This window comes from Dryobates pubescens, chromosome 34 (genome assembly GCF_014839835.1).
Source record: "Dryobates pubescens isolate bDryPub1 chromosome 34, bDryPub1.pri, whole genome shotgun sequence".
NCBI lineage: Eukaryota > Metazoa > Chordata > Aves > Piciformes > Picidae > Dryobates > Dryobates pubescens.
Genome location: NC_071645.1, coordinates 1174576 through 1196410, shown reverse-complemented (window position 1 = coordinate 1196410; position 21835 = coordinate 1174576). Strand labels below are relative to the sequence as shown.

Below are 21835 nucleotides of genomic sequence, written 5' to 3'. Positions count from 1 at the left end.
GCGGCTGGCCGGGCTGCGGCCGGCCGTCCTGCCGGCCCTCATGCTGCTGTCCCTGTCCCCGGCAGAGCCGTGCCGCGCCGGGGCCGCCTGGGTGCTCACCCAGCCGCTGCTGCAGGCCGGCGCGGGGGACTCCGTCCTGCTGCCGTGCCGCCTCCTAGACTTGGCGTCCCGGGGCTGGACCATGGCCAAAGTGGACTGGCTGCGCCTGGCAGGAGATGGCACGCAGAAGGTGGGTTGGCACCGCGGGGGTGGGCAGTGGAGCTGCGTGCTGGGGGGGGCAGGTGGAGGGCAGGGCGAGCCGGGCAGCCTTGGTGCCGTCGGGAGGCTGTGGGAAGTCCGTCAGCCCAGCCCGGGCCGAGGGAGGAGGGAAGTTTCCCCAGCGAGCGGAGGAACACCTCCACCGTTTCCCACGGCCCTGCACCGCGCTGGGTGCCGTGCCCTGGGGCTTTCCGGGGCAGCGTGGGAGGCAGCTGGGTTCTCCCGCGTGGGGAGGCCTCCCCGGGCAGAGGGGGAGAGCGTGGAGCAGGGAAGGCACCGCACAGGGCACTGCCCTGCTGCTGGGCTCCGTTCACCCGCCGCTGTCTGTGCCCTGGCAGGAGGAGATGGTGTTCTATTACTACAACAACCGGGGCATCCCTGTGGGCCGTTTCCAGGAGCGGGCACAGTGGCAAGGGGACATCTCCCGCTGGGATGGCTCCATCCGGCTGCAGGACCTGCGGGTGAACGACAGCGGCAGCTACGTGTGCGAGATCCGGCTGCGAAACTGCGGCAGCATCTTCAAGAACCACACCGTGCTGCTCGTCCGCCCCGCCGGGCACAGAGGTGACTGCTCCCCCGCCCCGCTGCGCGCTTTGCCCTCACCCAGAGCCTGCGGGAAGCTCCTGAACCTGCCGCCCTGGCTGCTGTGCAGCAGGGCTGGGGTCTCCGCCTGTACCATCCCCTGCCCTGCTGTCTCCCCGGCAGGACAAGAGGCGGCGGCGGGCGCCCAGGACTCCGCGGCCCCAGGAGACTCCAGGCTCTGGGCTGCGGCCGCGGGCGGCGGCTGCGTGGCCGTGGTGTTGGCTTTCCTGGCCGGACTCAGCCTGAGGAGGAGGTACCGACACCAGCTGAGGGGTTCTGGGGCTGAGCAAAGCATCTGCTGGCAGCCTTCCTGCGCTGTTCGGCCAGGCCAAGCAGGGCTGGAGCTGCAGGGACCGGAGGGTTCAAGCCCGCCGCGATGCCAGTGCCCACAGCAGGGTGCAGGCTCCTGCTGCCCTCTAGTGTCACTCAGCCCTGCCCTGCCCCACGCCGCCTGAGCTCTCCTGTGCCGCGTCCAAAGGGACCCATCCCGCTGTCCCAGGAGAGGGAGGGCTGGGGGCAGGAGGAGCAGGAGATGCTTCTTGCCGGAGGTGACGCCGCTGTTGCCTTCCCTCAAGGTCTGCAGCCAACACGGCCCTGGAGAGGACTGGAAACGATGGCAGCAAGAACAAACCCGAGGTGAGAGCTGGGGCTGAGCTGAGTGGAGGGGACCTGTCCTAGGACATGGCCACAAGCCGTGGGAGCCAAAGGGGGAGAGGAGAGGCAGGAGAAGGGGAGGGATGGAGTGTGCAGGGCTGCTGGGCAGCCGTGGCTCTTGGTGCTAGTCCTGTGAAGGAGCTAAGGCAGCTCTTGTGTTTTGGGGGTCTGCTTGGTGTCAAGTGTCCTGCTCTGCCCCTGGTAGGAAGCACTTTACTCCTCCATCCCTGGCACTGAGGAACCCAAGGCTGAACAAGATGCAAAGAAGAAGAAGAAGAGGGCTGAGGAGACCTACATAACCATGGTGAGGAGGAGAGCAGCTGCCCTGAGCCGTGGCAAGGCATGCAGCTGCAGGGCTGGTGAACCCCCTCCCCACGGTGGTGGCACCCAGGGCCTGACCCCTCAGTCCCCACACCAGGCAGTGGTGTCCCTTGCCTCCTGCCTGCACCCAGACTCATGCCCTGCCCCTTCCTCCTCGCAGCATCCCTCTCCCTTCCGGGAGAACGGCGTCTACGTGGAGCTGGCCAGGAGGGTGATCCCGGCAGAATGGATGCAAGAGGGGACGCAGGGAGATGGACAGAGAGAGGAAGCCTGCAGCAGAGCAGGGACAGCACTTCCCAGAGCTCCGGAGGGGGAGCAGTAGCCGTGCTGGGGCTGTGAGCAGCTGTGTGAGGCCATCTCTGCCCCTCCGGGCACCCCAGCACTCTGCTGCCAGCCCTTCCTCAAGAGGCGGTGGCGCTTCCCCTGCGCTCCGTGCCACAGCCGGGACGCTGCCCACCCCACAGCTGCTGGCACAGGACCAGGGCAGCCCTGTCTCTGGCTCTTGTCTCCTGGTTTCTGGAGAGAGGGCACAGTGGGCAGAGCCTCCACGCTCCAGCTTTGGTCCTGGCCTGTGCAGCTCCGGACCCTGAGATCAGATCTGCAAGGAGAGCCTGGCAGGGGGTGGGGGGAGGGGGGAGATGCAGCAGGAGCCATGCCGATGGGATCTGCTGAAGATAATAAAGCTCAGGGAGTCTCCCCTGTGCCTGGCTTCCTTTTACATCCTGCTGAAGTGTGTGGTGCCCACCTGTGCCCAAATCTGCCTGGCCCGTGGCCCAGGAGCCCCTGCAAGCCGGTACCTGGCACCCATGCCTGCCTCGCTGCCTCCAGGGCACAGGGACCCCAAATGGGCCACGAAGGGTTTGAAGAGGTCCTTCTGGGCTGTCCTGAACCTCGCTGCTGCCCTGGCTTGCAGGGGTTAAGGGGCAGACCCCCGGGGGCAGTGGGGTGTCCCACGCCACCCATGCACCCTCTCTATGGGTGAGCACTTCTGCCCTGCCCGGGGGGGAGCCCAGCAGCCCCTGCCGGGGCCCCGGGGCGGCGCGGTGGCAGTGCCAGCTCTCCCGCTGCCCTATATTTAGCTGTGTGACAGCTGCAGGTGCAGCCCCTGCCCACCTCCCACCGGCCCCGGGGATGGGGGACTGCGGCGCAGCCTGCGCCGCCCGCACTGCTTCGTTTCACGTTGCCACCCTCCTCGCTTTTGCTGGCCGATGCCGAGGGACTCCAGCAGGGCTCTGCAAGCCGGGCTGGCTTTGGGCTGTCGGGAGGGGGTTAGGGGTGAGGTCCACGGCCCTTTGTAGGGTGGTAGGACCTGCTCCAGCAGAGCAGAGAGTGCTCTGCCTGCCCAGCGTGGCTGGGAAACGTCTGCAGGGAGTGTTTGCAAAGCAGGCTGACTGTGTTCGCCCGGGGAACTTCTCTGGTGCCTGCTCTCCTGGCTGCCCCCCTTGCCCTCCTGGAGCTGGTTGGGCAGCAGAGCAGCTCTCTGCCCCTCCTGCCTTCCCACTGCCCCATCCTGTCCTCCTCAGAGCTCAGGTGCACAGGAACTGAGAAGTGCTGTAGCTCCAGGACGCCCCTGGCCCTTCTCCTGCCTGATCCTGCTGCATCATCCTGCATCAAACCCAGCCACCCTGCATCCCTCTCCTGGTGCTGCTGGAACCATCCCAAGCCACCCATGGGCTTGCAGGAGTTTGGAGTCAGCCAGGTCAGTGACCTGAAGTGCCTCCAGGTGAATCCCATCCCATAAATGTCATGCTCAGTATAAAGGGGGGGGAGTTTGCTGAGGGGGAGGCTTCTTGCTTGGGCTCCTGCTGACCCTGCTCCTCTTCCTCCTCCTCCTGAGGGCTGCCTTGCTGCTGGCTGTGACCACCATGCACTCCCTGGGCTGAGTATCACTTCAGGCACTGTCTATTGGCACTGCTGACGCTTTGGCTGCTTCATGAAACCCACTTCAACCCAGGGCTCACCTCTGCTCTCCTCTTCTGATCCCCTTTCTTGGCTGGGGAGGAGTACCTGGGTGATAAGAGCCAGGTAAGGGCTAAATGCAGGCAGTGCTGCAGCCCAGCTCTGGATGGAGAGGGCACGGTCCTGAGCTGGGATGGTGCTGAGTGGTGCTGGCAGTCCAGTACCCCTGGGAGGGGAGGGCTCTGCTCTTGTGCTGGCCTGGAAGTGGGCAAGGTACTGGGGGTGTAGTGCCCACTGCAGGCTGCCTGCTCGTGGCTGTGCCTCAGCCTGGGCATGCTGGGCAGGCTGCTGTGCAGGCTGACGCTGTGGAACCCTCTGCCCTCCCCAGGCCAGCTCAGTGCCCCTGCTCTCTGCCTGGCAGCAGGAGGGCACTCCTGAGTCACCATCACTGGAGCTGTTTAGGAAGAGACTGGATGGGGCACTTGGTGCCATGGTTTAGGTGATCAGATGGTGCTGGGTGAGAGGTTGGACTTGATCTTGGAAGGACTCTCCCAAACTGGTCTGGTCTATTCTATTCTACCCTGAGGAGTGGCAACTGCTGCTGCCACTGGTGTGAGCAGGGGTGGGTTGCCAGCCTCCAGCCAGGCAGGGGTGGCACATCTGCATGTCCCCACTGAAACCAGGGTGTTGCAGGGGCCGTGGGAACCCTCAGGGTCAGGCCTGCGCTGCGGGACAGCGCCTGAGCCCTTTCTGGAGGGGGAGAGACGCTCTGAGTGATGCTTGGCAAGTTTGCACGGCCAGAGGGACTCCCGGCAGGACCCAGCTCCTGCGCTCAGCAGGCTGCTGGAGCTGCTGTGTGCCACAGCCCCCGGAGCAGAGCCCCAGGAGCAGACCCCGGGAGCAGGGAGCAGCATTCCAGCGCCAGGAGCCTTCCCCTCCTGTTCAGGGGAAAATTTTTCTGCCCTCCCACTTCCCCTGCTGAAATCCACCAACCATAGCATTTACTGCCTGCCTGCTCCAGCACCGCTCCAGCCATATTGGGCTGGGGAATAAAGCAGCTCTAATGTTTTATGTCACCTGCACATAACCCGGGCGTTCGAAAAACCCACCCAACCACCACCAACCAACCACCAAAATCCACACCAACACCAGGTCCTTCTCCATACACTAAAAAATAGCCTTCAAAATGAGCCCGGAAGCCTGGCTCCCGCAGCCCACCTTGTTCCTCACTGGCCTCAGCTTGCTCCTCTCGCTGGGTAAGTGTCAAACTTGACCCCTTGCATGCACCAGGCTGCCAGGGACCAGCACCCAGGCTGGCTAGAAGCAGCCTGTCTGGCCAGGAGGTCCCCTCCCGCCCTCCGCCGTGCCCCACATGCCAGCCCCGAGGAGCCCCCTCCCGTCCCCGGGGAAGCAGCCAGCGCCGCTGCGCCGCAGGGCTGGGGACGGAGGTGGTCCGCAAGGTGCCCTGCGGCAGCCTGCCAGCCGGGGGTGACCTCCTTTCGGGCAGGGCGGGGGGTACGGTGCCACCGCATCTTCCCTTCTAACCGCCGTGTCCTGCTTGCTGGAGGGCTTGGCTCGGCGCTGGGCTCTTTGCATGCCAGGCGGGGCTGCAGTGGGCACAGGGCGGGGGGTGGGGGGTGGCAGTTGTGGCTTTGCCTCGCTGGGGATGGCAGCGGCCGGTGGGCTGCCTGTGCCTGGTGGTGGTCCCGCGGCTGGCTGTCGGGGGTGGCCGGCGAGGGGCCGGGGGTGCTGCATGGGGCGTGGGGGATGTGTGGTCTCTGTGCTCCGGCCCCGCGGCCGGCAGCGTCGTGTCAGCAGGACTGGGGCTGTATTGATCGGGATGAGGGAAGGCATCACCTCCCTGCAGGGCTCCTCGCACCGTCCTGCAGCTCCTGCCGGGCTGCTCCTGCTGTGGGAGAGAGGCTGGGGACAGGAGGAGGCAAAGCCCAGGGCTTTGGAGGCTGTGGGTAACTTTACCTCCCCCCCCAGCCCTGGGTGTAGGGTGACAGAGTGCTTGGGAGCCTGCTCAGCACCCAAGGACACAGCCTGGACACTGTCCCAGGGCTTTCAGGGGTTTCTTTCCCCACCTCTGTTGTCCCCCCCTCCCCCAGCGCTGGGTGGCTGTGGCAGAGTAGGAGCTGCCAGAGCATGTGTGCTGGCTGCCTGTGAGGACCCTCTGCTGTGCCCTGCTCCTGCCCTGGCCAGGGCTGCCCCATGGTTGCTGCAGAGCCTGAGAGAGCCCCTTGGTGGCACCTCAGCCCTCTCCAGAGCCCTGGGGCACCCCAAGGACACAGCACAAAGCGATGCCACCCGACTGCAGGCACACAGGGCACAGTGCAAGGGCAGTGCCTCTGTGCAAGGGACCCCTCCAGCTGGGCCTGTGAAAGGGCCTTCTGGGATAGGCAGGGTCTTGCCCCTACAAGGTTCTCTTGGAGGCATCTAAGGGGGTGGGCTGTGATGGGGCAGCAAGGCTGGGACAGTGGCTTAGGCCTGGACACTTCATCCCTCCTTGGATGCTGCAACTTGTACCCAGGCACCAGCTCTCCCCAGCCCTGGCTCCCAGCACCCTGCACTGAGTGCTCACCACGGCTGCTCACGAGCAGGGAGCCATCTCCAGGGGCTTGGCCAGGCCTGGTGGGCACCTCTGCCCCCAGAGAGCTGGCTGCAGGATGCTGTGGGGTCAAAGCAGCCCTGTCTGCAGCTTGGAAAAGCCTCTGTTCCCTGGCTGCAGAGCCTGGCCCCTTTCCTGCCCTGCTTGCAGACGGAGCGGATTAGCCAGCGGAGCAGCCTTGACATGCATCCAGCTTGGCCACAGGGCTGGACTCAGGAGCACCTCAGGAAGAAGGTTTGAGAGCAAAGAGCAGCAGCCAAAGGGGAGAGGTGAGGTGATGGGAAAGCACCTGCTGGCAGGGTCACTGTCCCAGCCCTGTGGGGTGCCACAGCCGCCCTCGTCCTTCCCAGCACCCTCCCAGGGCTCATCCCTCTGCTTCCAGGGGCTTAGCCTTCGAGGGTGCAGCTTGTTGGCTGCACAGGAGCCTGGCTGGGTGTGCACACCCCCCTGTACAGGCTGGGCAGAACATGCAGGTGCTGGGTTTGGGTGCCAGCAGACTAGGGGAGGTGCAGGGAAGGGGAGCAGGGTGCAGACCCCTCCTCCCTGCCCCTGCCCTGGGTGAGCCCTCCTGCCCTGCGAGCTGCACTGGGTAACAACCTTTTGTTCTCTGCCAGAGCAAGGTCAGGGTACAGGGACTGGCCTTGTCCCCACCGTGGTGGCTGAGATCTTGACCTGGTCATTCCCAGCCAGAGAGTGCTTCTGTGAGCAGCACAGGGGGGGGAGCCTCTGCATTCCCCCTGCAGCCACCAGGCTGCCCCCATTTGCTGCTGTGGTGCCAAGAGAGGAATCTGCTGAGCGCAGGCATCGGCTCCTGCCTGGATGTGGCACTGAGCCCTGCCTGCTGATGCTGCAACCAGGAAAGCAGCAGGAAAGCTTCCTCCAGGGCAGGCAGCAGAACTCATCAGGGCACAATCAGGGCAGGTGTGGCACAGAGAGGGGCCATCAGCCCTTGCAGAGCAGGGCCAAGGGATGCGGCTTCTCCCTCCTCATCCCCTGTCACTGCTGCGCAGGGGAACCCTGGGCCTGGCTGGCCACAGCGTGGTCTGTGCCCTGAAGGCACTCCAAGGCCTGAAGGTGAGGTCTGTGCTGCCAGCCAGGCGCAGGGTGGGACGGGCAGATGGGCACAGCCCAGCAGCATGGCTGCTTGTGCCCCCTCTCTGAGTCACCTGCATCTCTGCTCTCGCTCTCTGTGCCTGCGGCAGCACCCACGGGACTGGGCATGGAGGTCATGGCTCCTGCCACCATCAATGCCCTGAATGGCTCCTCTGTGAAGCTCTCCTGCACCTTCAACTCCTGCTACAAGGTGGAGAACAAGCAGTTCTCCCTCAACTGGACTTACCAGGAGTGCTCCAACTGCTCGGAGGAGCTGGTGAGTCTCTCCGGGGCTGGGGGTCTGCTCAGGGGCCCTAGGACCAGCCTGTGTGCATACAGAGCCAGCTGCCCCCATGTGGCAGAACCGGGTGGGGAGGGCACACCCTGTCCCTGGGTGCTGTTGGTGGCCAGAGCTAAGCAGGCACCGTGCCACTCGCGGAGCCGGGCGGGTGCTGGCCAGCTCAGGGGCGAGCGTGCGGCGTGGGCATGTGCCCAGGGCAGGACGTGCAGGGGAGGGTGGGGTAGGGGTGGGGTTGCCTGGTGGGGGCAGCAGGCGGGGTGCCGAGCAGCGTCTCACCTCCTGTGCCTCGGGGGCTGCCCAGTTCCTGCAGTTCCGGACGAAGATCATGAACAAGCAGCTGGACCGCTTCGGGAACCGGGTGGAGTTCACCGGCAACCCCACCAAGTACGACGTCTCCTTCACCCTCAAGAACGTGCAGCTGGAGGACGAGGGCACCTACAACTGCTACGTCCTGAACCCCCCCGACCGGCAGCGGGGCCACGCCAGCATCAGCCTCAAAGTGCTCACCAAAGGTAGGCGCTGGCGCTCGGCTGCCGGGCGCTCGGCTGCCGGGAGCCCCTCCGGCTCGCTGCCCCCTCCTGGCGCCTGTCCCAGGCGAGGTCTGCGCGTCCTGAGCCCCCTGCCCTGTCTCCCCAGAGCCCCCGAAGCACGACTCGACGGTGGCTGTCATCGTGGGTGCCTCTGTGGGGGGCTTCTTGGCCGTGGTGATCCTGGTGCTGATGGTGGTGAAATGTGTGCGCCGGAAAAAGCAGCAAAGGCTGAACACCGACGACCAGAAGACAGAGGAGGAAGGGAAGACAGATGGTGAAGGCAACCCAGACGAGGGCACCAAGTAACAACCCCCCCTTGGCTGCTCCTCCCTGTTCACCCCTGTACAGCGTGACCCCCTCGATGTGCTTCCCAGAGCAAGGATTTCTGTCTCCCCAGAGCATTCCTCCTTCCATCCAAGTACCCAACCCACCTGGAGCAGGGCGCGGAGAGAAGGTGGCCCCCGGAGCCTGGCCGCAGCCGGCAGGGCTGGGGAAGGGTGGCTGAAACGCATCGAGGCTGCCCCTTGAGGCTGAGCTGGGACCAGTTTGTCCCAGTGGGGTCAGGCAGCCCCGTGCCCAGGTGACCACACCCTGTCCCCGCTAGACAAAGAGAGCCAGGGGCCAGCAGCTTCTGCCCTCGGGGCCACGTCTCACCCCCGAGGCGTTCCTGCTGTGCCCAGAGCGTGGGTGCTGCTGTACCCATCCCCAGGGAATCCCCAAGAGCTGCCCTGTCTCCTCCTTGCCAATCCTGTGTGCCAGTGCTGAGGGTGCTGTGACAAGAAGCTCATGTTCCTCAGGGACTGTCCCAGCCGGCTCGGGAGCCGCTGGCCAGGCGGTGGCCACCAGTCCATGTGTGCTGGCTCTGAGCTTGGCTGGGTGCTGGAGCTGCTGGGGGCTCCTGGGGCGTGATGGATGTAGCCCTTCTGCCTCTTAGGCTGGTTTTGGGCCTGAGCACTTCAGCCAAAGGTGCTGGGCTGACTTTTTTCTGTGCTGGTTTACCCTCCTGGGGAGGGTGATGGGAAATGGGAAACGTTCTGCTGTGCCAATCCCAGGCAGTGGGGTTGGGGTGCAGCTGTTAGGGACAAAGAGCTGCTGGGAGCAAGAGGAGGTCTTGGGCACTAGCTGAGAAGAACTGGGCACAACTGAGGGTCCAGAGGCAGCTTTGTCACCTCTGCCAAGCCTGTCCCCTCCAGCCTCCCTGCAGAGCACTGCTCAGTCTGTAACTGCCATGCAACGCACTGCCAGCCTGCCCAGCCACCCCAGCCCCTGCCCTGCCCTCGTTCCTGGTGAGCAGTGGCCTGGGCAGCTCATGGGGTGCAAGTGTGAGCAGGCAGTGACCCCAGCTGGTCCCACCACGCTGCAGTGCAGGGGGATGCAGTGAGCCCCAGGGCTGGCAGTTGGTGGTCCTGCCTGCACTGGGCTCACTGCCTGCCCTTGGGCAAGCCCCTTTGCCTCCTGTGCCAGACCTGGCAGCCGAGCTGTGCTGGCTGGAGCATGCCAGGGGCTCACCCTGGAGCCTCTTGTGGGCCAGACAGGGAAAATGACCCAGGGCAGTGCCCCCTGTCAGGCCCTGCCTGGGCTGTTCTTCCCCCGTGGCAGGTGGGAAGTGGGGCAGCGCATGGAGCCCCAGGGGACACCACCTGATGGGGGTCCCCTGTGTCACCCACGAGCAGCACTGCCAGGGAGAAGGGAGCCCTTCATCCCACCGGTGCCCCGGGGATGGAGGGACGGCCGTGCACTCCCTGCTCTGCCCCAGCGCCTTGTGCCCAGCCCCCCCTGCCCTCTGCGCCCTGCTCCACCTCGCTGGGCTCTGCGCCGCTCCCCTTCCCGTCTGCCGCAGGAATGTGCCATGTCTGCCGGGCACTGCCCCCTCTCCCGCGGGCTCTGCTGCCCGGGGAGGGCCGGGCAGAGGCTGCCTGCCCCCCTGCACACACCCCCACCCCCACGGATGGCTTTTCCCAGTCAGTGCCAAGAGGGAGCTGGCCGCAAGGCAGGTTCCCCGGGACCGTCTGCTGCTCGAAGCTGAGCCCTGCGCGGCTCCGCAGGGGCTGGGCTGGCACCTCCGCGGCCAGAGGCTGCTGCCCGTGCCCAGCCCTGCATCTGCCTTTCATTTCTCTCATGCACTGTCCTTGGATTGCAACTCGCCAATGCCTCTGTACAGAGCTGTACCCAGCAGAGCCTACAAATACAGAGCTACCCCCAGGAGGCTGCTCGGGTCTGACTCTGGCTTCGGGCTGCGCCTCCTGGCCACCTCGCTTTGCCCAACACTCTGCCCCGGGCAGGATGTTTGTATTGCTCTTTGTACAGCTCAACAAGACAACAACCAAACACAAAACTCTGCACTCGGTGCTTCTGTGCTGCAGGTGGGGCAAAAGGAGGGTCCCTTCCCCCTGCTCTGCCCCCCAAGGGGCAGCGTGCCCAGAGCTGGCACCCGCTGCGGCACCAGGTTTGCTCTGGGTGCCAAGGGAGGCCTGGGCAGCCTGGACTTCCACGGCTCGGCCCCCAGGAGCTGCCACAGAGCCAGCAGCAGGCAGAGCAGTGCTGGGTGTGAGAGCTCCTGGTGCTGCCTGAGTCTCCCTGCACTGGGGTTTCAGGGGTGCTGAACCCCTCCATCTCTGCTCTGGAGGGAAATGGCCACAGCAGCTGCTTGGGGCATGGCAGGTAAGGCTTAGTGGGCACCAGCAGAGCCCAGGGCATGTGCCAGGTGATGGGCACCCCTAACCAGGCTGCTCTCCACCTTAGCAAACCAGCAGTGCTGTGCCGAGGCGCTGGAGCAGCAGGGCACAGCTGGGGCACAGTTAATTGGCACATCCATCAATTCCCTACCACGGAGACAGGGGCTGAGGGGAGCTCTGCCAGCCGTCCTCCTCACTCATGCCTCTGCCAGCTGCCCTTCGGTTTGGGCTCCTGAATGCCCACACCTCCCAAGCCCTCACACAGGCAGGCACATCTCCCCTTCCCCTGCCACCTTCCTGGGCTGCTGCTGCCTGCCCCTGCCCGCTGCCAGCGACCTCACCTCGCTCAGCCAGTTGGTCCTTGGGGTCCCTTCCCGCCTGGCATTCTGTGGTCGTGCTGCTCCCAGCAGCAGGGTGGCACTGAGCGGCACCAGCAGTGCCCGGCCCGGGCACGGCGCCCTGCACACCTCGCTGCCTGCCTGTGGGGCTAACTCTGCAGAGTAGGCACCCAGATCACCTCCCATGCCCTCTGCTGACACAGCCCAGCGGCGCTGGGTGGCTGCTGGGGGCACAGCCCAGCCAGGCTGCAGTCAGCCCTGGCCCCTGGCAGGGCACAGCTTCGCTGCTGCAGAGGAGCAGCTCTCAGGAAGGGGGCACACGGCTCTGCCCACCCACCCCGATGGAAGGGCAAGGACAGCCCTAGGCGAAGGGGTTGAGGACCCTCGGGTTGGCAGTTTGGTGACACCTCGGGAAGAGTGACTGGCAAGAAGCTCGGGAGGAAGGCTGGCACGGTGGGATGCCAGAGGAGAGCCCGCGGGATTCAAGGGTGAGTTTCCAGCGCTGCAAGGGACCGGGGGGCAGCGGCTGCAACCCCTCCCCCCGCCCAGGGCCAGGGCTGCACGGATGCCCCCGAGCAGGGGACACAGCGGTCTGTCTGCTCGGGCCAGGTGGGATGGGAGGCACTGAAGATCGAGAGCAGGGCAGGGCACGGCGGGCACCTCTGCTCCGTGCTGTGCAGAGAGCCTTGGAGGGAGCCCAGAGCTGCTGTCCCCACGATGCCACTGCAGCCTGGCCGCCCTCCTCGTGGGGCTGGAAAGGGGGCAGCGAACTCTGGTTGCTGAGGGATGAGAAGGGCAGCGCTGGAAAACCAGAGCTGGGCAACGTCTGGTGGAGGTGGCCTCGGGCAGTGCCAGCTCAGGGAGAAACTTTCTCCTGAGGCACAGGGTGGCTGCCTGCGTGCTTCTCGCAGATGCCTCTGCAGTGGCTGCCTGGGGATGCCGCTCCCCTTGCCCTGCTTGTATTAAAGGGCACTTGAAAGGGGTGGAGGAAGCTGCTGACCCCGGGGGGACAGACAGCTCTGCCTGGGGGAGCCGAAGCAGCAGCGGTCAGGACAGCTCAGCGCAGGGAGAAGGAGGCAGCGAGAGGGGAAAGCTCCGAGGGAGAGCTGCAGGCAAGGCAGGGCTGGGGATGACAAAGGCAACCAAGCACTCACCCGCAGTTTGTGTGCCCGGGACCCCTCGCTCAGCTCCCAGCCTGGCCCAGCTGGGGTGGTCCTGCAGTGCCTGCTCACTGTGAGCCTCTCCTCCCCGCTGCCAGCTCCCGGGCTGCCAGCTCCCGGGCTGCCAGCTCCCGGGCTGCCAGGCCAATTGTCTTTTAAAGGTCACAGCCAGAGGACCTTGCAGTAAATAAAAGGTGCTGATGGGAAGCTCTGTTCTAGTGTTGCCACCTCCTCCATCGGCAGGGGGGCTCTGCCTGCTCCTGGCCAGGTAGCCCAGCGTTCCCTGGCTCTGGGAGCTGTGGAAGGGGGCCAGGGCTGTCCTCCCCTTGCTGCTGGCGGTGGGGCTGGAGCTGCACCCAGCAGGATGCCCCAGGGCATCCGGGGCCAGCACTGCGCCTGCTGCACTGAGCTGGGAGCCTGCAGCCCAACTGCTCTGCTCAGCCCTGCCCTGCTGGCTCCATCCCCACGTGGAGGGGGGAGCAGGAGCCCTCCTTGGGGACAGCCTGGCGCTTTAACCCTCCCAGCTCTGTAAGTGCCAGGTGAGGGCTACACAGGGGTCTGGCAGCCACTGTGACCCTCTTGGCAGGCTCCGAGCCAGCTGGCGGCACAGCTGAGCCCTTCTTCCTGTCCCCTGGGAGGTGACAATGCCCGAGCAGAGGGTGCTCACCTTGCCTGAAACCAGACACAGCAGCCTTGCGCTGGGCTCAGCAGAAGGAGTTTCCGCTGAGCCACACAATCCCGGGTGCCATGCTGGGCATCGCAGCACCGCGCCAAAAGCCCGAGGCCAGCTGCTGTGGGTGCCCTTCCCTTGCCAGGGCACACACAGCTCACCCAGGCTGGGCTATGGGAGAGCAGAGCAGCAGCAGATGTCTCACCAGCTCAGTCAGCCGAGACCAGGCAGAGCTGCCAAGTGTGACAGCTCCATCAGGTCCCCGGGACAGGCAGCGCCCGTTCCGAGCCCCGGGGCAGCAGGGCCAGGAGGGCAGGGCTGGCCCGGGGGGCAGTGGGGGGCAGTGGGGGGCAGCACGAGCAGGCAGCACAGCCTCTGCAGGGATGCTCAGCAGGGGGAGAGAGTGGCTGCCCCCAACTTTACTCACCTTGTGGAAGCAAACTTGGCAGACACCTGAGCATCCCAGGAAGGAGTCCACACGTGATGGCTTTTCCCCGCAGCAGGGCATGGGTGCCACTGTTGCAGGTCCCTCTGGTCCTGCTTGCCGGATGCTGGAGGGTCCAGACTCGACCTCAGCTGCCCCCTCGCTTCAGCCCCCGTGACCGCGGCCCTAGCAGCCACCACGCTCCCTTGCAGGGCTGACAGGCATCCCTCCCTGCCCCCCTCCGGACCTCTCCGCTGAGCTGCAACTCAGAGGTGTGCCACCCCCACACAATTAGCAAGGCTCCAGCAGAGGCAGCGCTCCTCCTCCCGCCTCAGCACACCTCCTGCCTGGCCGCCGGCGCCTGCAGCTCTGCTCACCCAGCTGTAACCATCACCTGGCCGTGTCCATCACCGAGCCGTGTCCATCACCTTTCTGTATCCATTACCTGGCGGTGTCCATCCCCCAGCCGTATCCATCACAGCGGCTCCCCCCAGACACCTCCTGCTGCATCAGCAGTACTCTGCCCGGCTGCTCCTGCAGCACCGGCTGCCAGCACTGCCCAGCCTGCTCCGCCTGTACTTTTCCTGTCTCTGCTGCCAGCTCTGCAGCCCAAATTCCACAGCCCACAGGCACTGCTGGCATCTTCTCAGGATCCCCTGGGATGTCCCCGTGCCCTGCAAAGCCTCCTGCTTTCCATCTTTCCTCCTGCTTCACACTTCTGGCCAGGTGAGAAGGCAAGTAAGATGCAAAGGGAGCTGGAGTGGGGGTGAGGAGTGCCTCAAGGTGCCCTGGAGCTGGCAGGCAGAGGCACCCCGGACACAAAATCCCTGTGGATTAGCTGCTCTCACACCCGAGAAGCAGCAGCCCTGGTCGGGAAGGTGGTGATGTAGTTCTGTACCAGTAAGGGAGGTGCAGCCTCCTCTGGCTGCTGGCAGGAGCTGTGCTGGGACCTGTGCCTTGTGCCAGCCCGGAGGAAGACTCAGTGCTGCTCCTGCCCCACGAGCAGGTCATCACCCCCTCCCCCTTCCCACCCAGCCCCTTCTGGGGATGCGTCACCTCCAGCAAGCTGCTGCTCAGCACCGGGGCCTGGCAGCCTAATGGAGCTGGGCACAAGGGTACAGCTCTATCTTTGGCCACCACATCACCAGAGGCCTCCATTAGGAGGGCCCCTACCACCCAGCGCCGGGGCTGTGGTCTGCTGAGGTCGGGGCTAATGGATGTGCTGGTGGGGAAAAGGTTGCCGAGATGTGAACGTGTGTGCAGCCAGCTGTCCCAGAACCATCTCACCGTGAGCAAAATCCAATTTCAGTGCTGCCATTGGCGCCAGGTGCAGCCTGCTGCAGCCTTGCCCATTAGAGCCGTGCCCCGTGCCCCCCTGCCCATCTGCACAACTCTCTGCTGGGGGGGGAGAGGGCAGGGGGGTGCTGGGAGGGGGCAGGGAGCCCGGGGATCACCCTGCTCAGTGCAACTGAGCAGAATCTGATCCCCAGCTCCAGCCCCTGCAGTTGTCCTTTGGGAAGTCACCAACCCGTGCTCCCCCAGCCCAGCGCCCCCGCGATGTGGAGAGAGAAAAAGGGGCGCCCCCGGGGGCTGGAGGGGGGGAGGTGCGGGAATGCGCGGAGCAGCGCGGGGGAGGGCTCAGCGCGGCCCCGCCCGGCACGGCCCCGCCCGGCTCTGCTCGCCCTCGGCGGGGGCGGCCAGAGCCGGGCGGCTGCGGGCCAGCACGGAGCGGAGCGGACCGGACCGCAGCGCCCCGCAGCCATGGCCCCGGGCTCGCCCCCCGCCCGTCGCCGCCCCGCTCCGCGCCTGCTGGCCGCGCTGCTGGGTAAGGGGCGCGGTGGGAGGCACCGGACAGCCGGGGGGGCACCGGGGACCCGCTCTGCCCCGGGCACCGCCGCTGGCCTGCCGCCCACCCCCGGCTCTCCCGGCAGCCCGGTGTGCGGGGTGGTCGTGGGGCCGGCCCCGGCTTCCAGCACCCCCCCGCCCCGAGGCGCGGTGACCCCCGCTTGGCGCTCGGCTGCTCCGCACCCCGCACCGCGGCGGCCCCGGGCAGCGCTCGGGGCGGGGGGGGCTCCCGGCGCTGATGAGGCTCTCTCTGCTCTGCAGCCCCGAAGCACTGAGGATAAGTGACTTGTCCAAGGTGACTTCGAGCGGACTCCGAAGCGCTCTCCAGCCCCTGCCCTGCCCGCAGCGGTTCTGCCGTCGCCCGAGCTGCCCTCCGGGAGCGCTGCTGCGGCTGCACCCCCGCTTTGCCCGGCGCTGCGAGCGGGCCCCGCGGCTGCCCGCGCAGGGGAAGCGGGGAGCAGGCGTGGGGCAGCCATGCACGGCTTCGGCGCGGCCGCCGGCACCCACAGGTCGTCCTCGTTACGGCTCGTTCCGTCCGGCAACCATCGCATGCGCTTCTCCCCGGGGACGAGCCCTCGCTGCGGGGCTGCTGCTTGCAGCATGATGCCCGGCCCTGCCTGAGACTCCCCCCCCCGAGCTGCAGGGTGGAGGAAGGGGCTTGCGGCCAGCCCGTCCCTCCTGCCACGCCTGGAGCTGCTTCCAACCACCTGCATCAGCCCTCACGCACCTGCCGCACTCCTGCTCGTGTTGGTCGTTCCTGTGCCAGCGGGCACGGCGAGCCTGGAACCTGCTGCCTCTGCAGCTCTGGCTGTGAGGAAGCTCCCCCCGGGACGTGCTTTAGAGGGCATAGTTCTTAAGTGTGTTTTAAGTGAGCTGGAGACACGAAAAGACATGTAAGTACCTGGCTCCCTGCAGGATCTGGGTGCAGAACGATGCAGCGTGGGCTACCTGTGGCATGGGGCTGGCACTGGGGTGGTAGGAGAGCCCCAGAGGCACTGCGGGTCTGGGGTGCAGGCTGTGGAGTTGGGAACCTGGTCCCACAGGTCGCTGAGGCAGGGCTGGGAGCCTGGAGGTGGGAAAGTGCTGGGGCAGGACTCTGCAGCTTCCAGGCATGCTGTGCTTTCCAGGGAGTGGCACTGGGCTCCTGGCAGCGCCAAGGAGCTGCCACACACCTCCTGCCATCGGTACCCACAGGAGGGGTGAGGCCCATGTGTCCTGCTCTGGGGCACAGGATGGCCAGGGGGCTCCTCCAGCCCAGCCTCGGGGGACAGGAGCCTGGCCAGGCTGCCAGGCATGGCTGGCTGTGCCAGGAGGTCGTGGTGGTGTTTCTGGGCAGTGAGAGTTTGTGCAGAGAAGCTTCCTCACAGGTGGTGGAGGTGCCCTGTGGCTCTTGGGGTCTATCTTGTACACCCTTTCCATTAGCACACGGGTTCCCAGGCTGCCTTCCTGACGGGCTGCAGCAAAAGCAGGGGGCTGCCAGCACCCCATGGGGTAAAAGCTTGCTCTGGGCTGGCCTGGGGGTCTCTTGCTGCTGGGGCTGGGCTTGGGTCCTGGGCTGCAGATGCAGCACTGCTGCACGTTGAGCTGCCTGGCTCTGGGACCCCTCCTCGAGGAGCTCACTCTCTGCAAGAGCAAGGAGCAGACAGCCAAGGCTCTGGCAGCACCAGGAGTGGCTGCTCCCAGATGCCCTTCCCAGTCTCTTGGGGTAACCTTGTGCCTGAAGCCCCCAGAGGGGCTTGCCCCACGCTCTGGAGGTTGAGGCCCTGGGGGGTGCAAAGTGAGGCAGGTTTGGGCATCTGGGTAAGTGTCGTGTGGCAGGTTCAGGCAGTCAGCTGCCAGCGTGGTTTGTGTGCTTTATTTAGTGCTGACACAGCAGTTCTGCCTTCCTGAGCCCACAGCCCCCGCCCACCCCCCCTCGTTCAAGCCAGGCTACGTTCCTGAGCTGCTCGTGGTGGCAGACAGGATCAGAAGTGTCACAGACCGCAGGGGATGGTCCCTGCTGGCAGTGGCTCTCCCCTTGCAGCTCCCTGCCCACTCAGCCGTACCTGCAGGGCCAGGCATCCCTCCGCTCGCTCCGGGTAGCGGCACGATCCCCCCGGGGCACTCCTGCCCGGGTGAAGTTCCCCTTTGGAAGCCTCGCCGCGGCCGGCCTCCGAGCCTGACAAACTGCAGCAGGAGACCTCCATCTGGCGGGGACCTGCTCCCGTGACGTTAGCTCAAGCCTCTCAGGCAAATGGGAAGAGCTTCTTTGTGAAGTTAAATAACTCCTTCCCTGCAGTGCCTGCGATGCAGCACTGCAGCAGGGCCCGAAGCCCAGGATGCAGGGCTCTGGGCTTGGCTTGGGCTGCGACGTGCCTGGGGAGCTGTTAGCGCCGGCTTGAGTGGGAGAATAAATCAGCAGCTGAGGAGGCTGCAGCCAGAGGAGAGCCCAGGGCAAGGAGTTTGAAGCTGTGTGGGAGAGCTGTGCCCCCTCTCTTTGGGCTGCCAGAGCAAAGCTGTGTAGGGAGTGCTGGGTCCCCTTGGTGGAGGGGGGGACAGAGTGCTTGGCTGGGTTGTGTCCTGTCTTGGGTTTGTTGTGATAGGAGGAGGGGGAAAGGATTGAAGCTTGAGGAGGGCAGATTGAGGCTGGAGATGAGGAAGAAATTCTTTCCAGTGAGGCTGGGGAGACTCTGGCACAGGCTGCCCAGGGAGGCTGTGGATGTGCCCTCCCTGGAGGTGTTCAGGGCCAGGCTGGATGTGGCTCTGAGCAACCTGGGCTGGTGCGAGGTGTCCTTGCCCCTGGCAGGGGGGTTGGAGCTGGATGACCTTTGAGGTCCCTTCCAACCCAATCCATACCACATGACAGGAGGCAGCACCCTGGTGTGATGGGGAGTGGGGCTGCTGGGGCTGGCCTGGAGCAAAACCATTCCTGTGCCCCCCAAGAAGGGTTTGTGTGGACACTGCTGGCTCAGCCTGCTGCACTGGGGTGCACTGCCAGGCCTCAGTGTCAGACCCCAGGGGCTTTTAGGCATAGCCATGGCTCCTGCCACCAGGCTTGTACCTGCTCCCCCGTGCTCCCCTCCCTGCTGCCAGGGAGGAGAGGAGCAGGAGAGCCACCTTCTGTGGTTTGAAGGTCATCTGTCAGCTACAGCAGGAGAGGAGCTCTCTGCCAGGCAGGGTGAGGGGGGCTGCTTCCCAGGCCCTCACAGGGCTTCAAGGACCTTGGCTGGGCTGGGGGACAGTGGAGTGGCAGCTGTCCAGGACAGCAGTGCTAATTAGTGCTCCAGCTCCCTGCTTGAAGAACAGAGAGCTCTGCTCTGCTTTGGGCTTTTCTTTCCCACCCCCCCTTTAAGGCTGAGCTGAAGGCCTTGTGGATAACATGCAAATCAGGGCTGTCATTTGCATACTTTAGCCGTGGTGATGATATGGCTCCCTTTGAATGCAAGCTGGCTCTGTGGGTGCCAGCCAGCCCCTGCCCTTCCTCCTGGAGTGGGTCCCTTGGCTCTGCCAAGCTGTCCTGGGGTTGGGCACCGGTGTGTGCCGTGCCCAAGGGGGCAAAGGGTAACAAACCCCCGTGGGAGGGAGGCAAAGCTGAGCTCATGCTCCCTGGGCTGAGGCTGTGAGGGGGGTGAGGGTGCTGTGAGTCCCTGGTGGAGCCAGGAGCTGGAACATGCTCCCTGGGGTGGGATCCCCATGGCCGGTGCTGCCCCAGGGCCATGGCCCCTTACACAGAACCTTCTTCTCTCTGCCCCATCGGCCCCAGCAGAGCCCTGCAGCAGCCTGGGCTGCCTCCCACCCCATCCCACCCCAGGAAGGAGCAGGCTGGGCTGCGTGCTGGGGCTGTGTCCTCACTCTCCTCCCCTCTCCCTGCCAGGTCTGCAGGTCGTCGTCGTCGCCTTCGCCTTGGAGGTGTCCGTGGGGAAGACCAACACAGTGATGGCTCTGAACAGCTCCAATGTCCTGCTGCCCTGCACCTTCACCACCTGCATTGGCTTCCAGGACCTGGTTTTCACCTGGTATTTCAACTCCACAGAGCTGGTGGGTGGCTCTCTGGGCCTTGCCTGTTTTCCTGGCAGGTCCTTTTGTGTTTTCCTGCTGGGAACCAGCACTGTGGCTCCCAGAGAGTTCCCTCTCTCCTCTCACAGAGTTTCCATCCCTCTGAGCATCTCCAGCTCCCAGGGGATGGGGCTGTGCAAGCAGGGGGGGGATTCCCTGGCACCTCTGTGCCTCTGGCACAAAGCTGGCCTGGATTTCCTGCTGCCCACAGGCTCATTTCTCTGCCTAAGTTGATCACAAAGTGATCAGCTGCAAGTCTGCACCTAGGCCCAAAGCTGCTGCATTTCCTCCTCCTGCCCTGGCTCTGAAATCCAAAAGGTTCTGCATCAATTAGCTTCCTGCTGGGCATATTCTGCTCTTCAGCTCCTTAGCAGCAGGGCTGGGCTGGAGCAGGGCTGTCCCTGTGTGCTGGCCAGCCCTGGGTGGCCCTGGAGCAAGGGAACCTTCCATGCCCTGGGGTGCTGCTGTCTTTTGTGTGGTCTGCACCCTTGCTGCAGGGCAAGGCAGCTTGGCCCTGTTGCTTCAGCTGCCCCTCCACGGCCATGCTGGGGTGTGCTGGGACGCTTGGCTGTGTGTGCAGAGCTGGGGCAGGACCCCTGGGAGCTGTCCCTCAGCTGGGGGCGGTGGGGAGCCCGGCTGAGCCCAGGCCCTGCCTCCCTCCCTCCCTCCCTCTGCAGATTTACCAAGGCAAGATCAAGAGCAAAACCTCTGAGCCCACGGTGGTGAGCAGCAACCCACGGGTGGAGTTTGTGGGCTCCACCACGGGGAAGGACAACAACATCTCCATCGTGCTGAACAGTGTGGAGTTCAGTGATGCTGGCAAGTACACCTGCCACGTCAAGAACCCCAAGGAGAAGAACGCCCAGCACAACGCCACCATCTTCCTCACCGTGGTCCAGAAGAGTAAGTGTGGGGGTGGGGGGCACTGGGGGTGCAGGCACTGACCCCTCCTTGGCTGCCAGGTGTGGCCATGGACTGAGTGCCCAGGGCTGAGGGCTCTGGAACAGCTCCTGTGTGGTGGCACTGGGGGTGCAGGCACTGACCCCTCCTTGGCTGCCAGGTGTGGCCATGGACTGAATGCCCAGGGCTGAGGGCTCTGGAACAGCTCTCATGTGAGGAGAGGCTGAGGGCTGGGGATGGTTAACCTGAGGAAGAGGAGGCTGAGGGGAGGCTCTTATGAATGCTTGCAAATACCTAAGGGGTGGGTGTCAGGAGGATGGGGCCAGACTCTTCTCAGGGGTGCCCAGTGACAGGACAAGAGGTGATTGGCACAAACTTGAACAGAGGAAGTTCCTTCTAAACAGGAGGAGAAAATTCTGTACCATGAGGGTGGCAGAGCCCTGGAGCAGGCTGCCCAGAGAGGTAGTGGAGTCTCCAGCTCTGGAGATGTTCCAACCCCCCCCTGGATGTGCTGCTGTGTGCCCTGCCCTGGGTGCCCCTGCTCTGGCAGGGGGTTGGACTGGATGATCCCCAGAGGTCCCTTCCCTCTGATCCTTGGAGGCAGTTGGCACCCCAGAAGGGCAAGTCCCAGCCTTGTGCCCCTCTGTGCTGTGGGGCAGTAGCTGGTGGAGGGGGTCCCTGCTCTCCTGGAGGAGCCTTGCAGCTGCCCCCCTCCTGGGGCCCCTCAGCACCTTCTCTCCTGCAGTGGTGGAGACAGACAACACTGTGACCCTCATCATCGTGGGCGTGGTGGGGGGGCTCATCGGCCTCCTCATCCTCTTCATGCTCATCAAGAGGGTTGTGCTCTTCATCATCAAGAAGACCCAGGATGGGAAGTGAGTGCGGGCGGCAGCCCCGGCACCCTTTGGCGAGCGGTACCGCGGCGCCGGGGGGCGGCGGTGAGAGGGGCTGGGGGGGTGGGGGCTGGGGGTCTGTCAGCTGGCCCTGTGCTCCTCCCCCAGGAAGGAATGTCTGGTGAGCTCGTCGGGGAACGACAACACCGAGAACGGCTTGGCCGGCTCCAAGGCAGAGCAAAAAGCACCACCGAAGGCATGAAGCAGTGGCACCCCCTGCCCGCGCCCGCCCGGCGGCGGGGGAGGCTGGGCCGGGGCACAAACCTTGCCCTTTTCTTTTCTTTCTGGACTGCCGACGCTTGAGACATGTTCCTGACACACGTGCCTGCAACCTGCACTGCTTCTGGGGACGGGCTTCGGCTGCCGCGGGGGCTGGGAGCTGCTGGTGGGCTCGGACCGGGACGCTGCTGGCGCAGGGGGAGCTGCCTGCTCCGCTCTGAGCCAGGGCAGGAGGTGCTGGGCGGGCAGGAAGGGTGCTGGGCGCCGGGGGGCGCCCCGGTCTGCAGCCAGGTGGGTGCTGTGCCGCGTGTGCGATGCTCCCGGGGGGGTGGTCTGGGGGTCAGAGGCTGTGAGGAGCTTGGGGAATCCTGTCTGGCTTTGGCGGTGCTGAGCTGGGGCGGGCGGGGGCTGCCTGTCTGCTGCAGGGG

General features: G+C 65.2%; 2 protein-coding genes across 4 annotated transcripts; both read left to right on the top strand.

Annotated features, from left to right (window-relative positions):
- Positions 1-4711: 4711 nt before the first annotated feature.
- SCN2B (sodium voltage-gated channel beta subunit 2) lies at positions 4712-9838 on the top strand. Of its 2 annotated transcripts, XM_054176152.1 has the most exons (5): positions 4712-4970; positions 6446-6594; positions 7528-7694; positions 8020-8230; positions 8355-9838. In XM_054176152.1, exons 3-5 carry the CDS (start codon positions 7545-7547, stop codon positions 8552-8554), a joined length of 561 nt encoding a protein of 186 aa, XP_054032127.1. In that variant the 5' UTR covers positions 4712-4970; positions 6446-6594; positions 7528-7544; the 3' UTR covers positions 8555-9838. The 2 variants fall into 2 exon arrangements, with proteins under 2 accessions (XP_054032127.1, XP_009897519.1); XM_009899217.2 differs by lacking the exon at positions 6446-6594 and having other exon boundaries at positions 8355-9837.
- Positions 9839-15254: 5416 nt separating this feature from the next.
- On the top strand, positions 15255-21829 carry SCN4B (sodium voltage-gated channel beta subunit 4). 2 transcript variants are annotated; one of them, XM_054176183.1, is made up of 5 exons: positions 15255-15340; positions 19214-19377; positions 20073-20298; positions 21041-21170; positions 21297-21829. In XM_054176183.1, the coding sequence occupies exons 1-5, from the start codon at positions 15277-15279 to the stop codon at positions 21388-21390; spliced, it is 678 nt and encodes a 225-aa protein (XP_054032158.1). In that variant the 5' UTR covers positions 15255-15276; the 3' UTR covers positions 21391-21829. The 2 variants fall into 2 exon arrangements, with proteins under 2 accessions (XP_054032158.1, XP_054032159.1); XM_054176184.1 differs by lacking the exon at positions 15255-15340 and adding an exon at positions 15980-16253.
- The last annotated feature ends 6 nt before the right edge of the window (positions 21830-21835 follow it).

Excerpts from the sequence above, each read along its gene's own strand:
- SCN2B (XM_009899217.2), top strand. The coding sequence starts at position 4,901 with ATGAGCCCGGAAGCCTGGCTCCCGCAGCCCACCTTGTTCCTCACTGGC. Across the intron at positions 4,971-7,527 it reads CAGCTTGCTCCTCTCGCTGG|CACCCACGGGACTGGGCATG; the intron begins GTAAGTGTCAAA and ends TGCCTGCGGCAG. Across the intron at positions 8,231-8,354 it reads CCTCAAAGTGCTCACCAAAG|AGCCCCCGAAGCACGACTCG; the intron begins GTAGGCGCTGGC and ends CTGTCTCCCCAG.
- SCN4B (XM_054176183.1), top strand. The coding sequence starts at position 15,277 with ATGGCCCCGGGCTCGCCCCCCGCCCGTCGCCGCCCCGCTCCGCGCCTG. Across the intron at positions 19,378-20,072 it reads ATTTCAACTCCACAGAGCTG|ATTTACCAAGGCAAGATCAA; the intron begins GTGGGTGGCTCT and ends CTCCCTCTGCAG. Across the intron at positions 20,299-21,040 it reads CCTCACCGTGGTCCAGAAGA|TGGTGGAGACAGACAACACT; the intron begins GTAAGTGTGGGG and ends TCTCTCCTGCAG.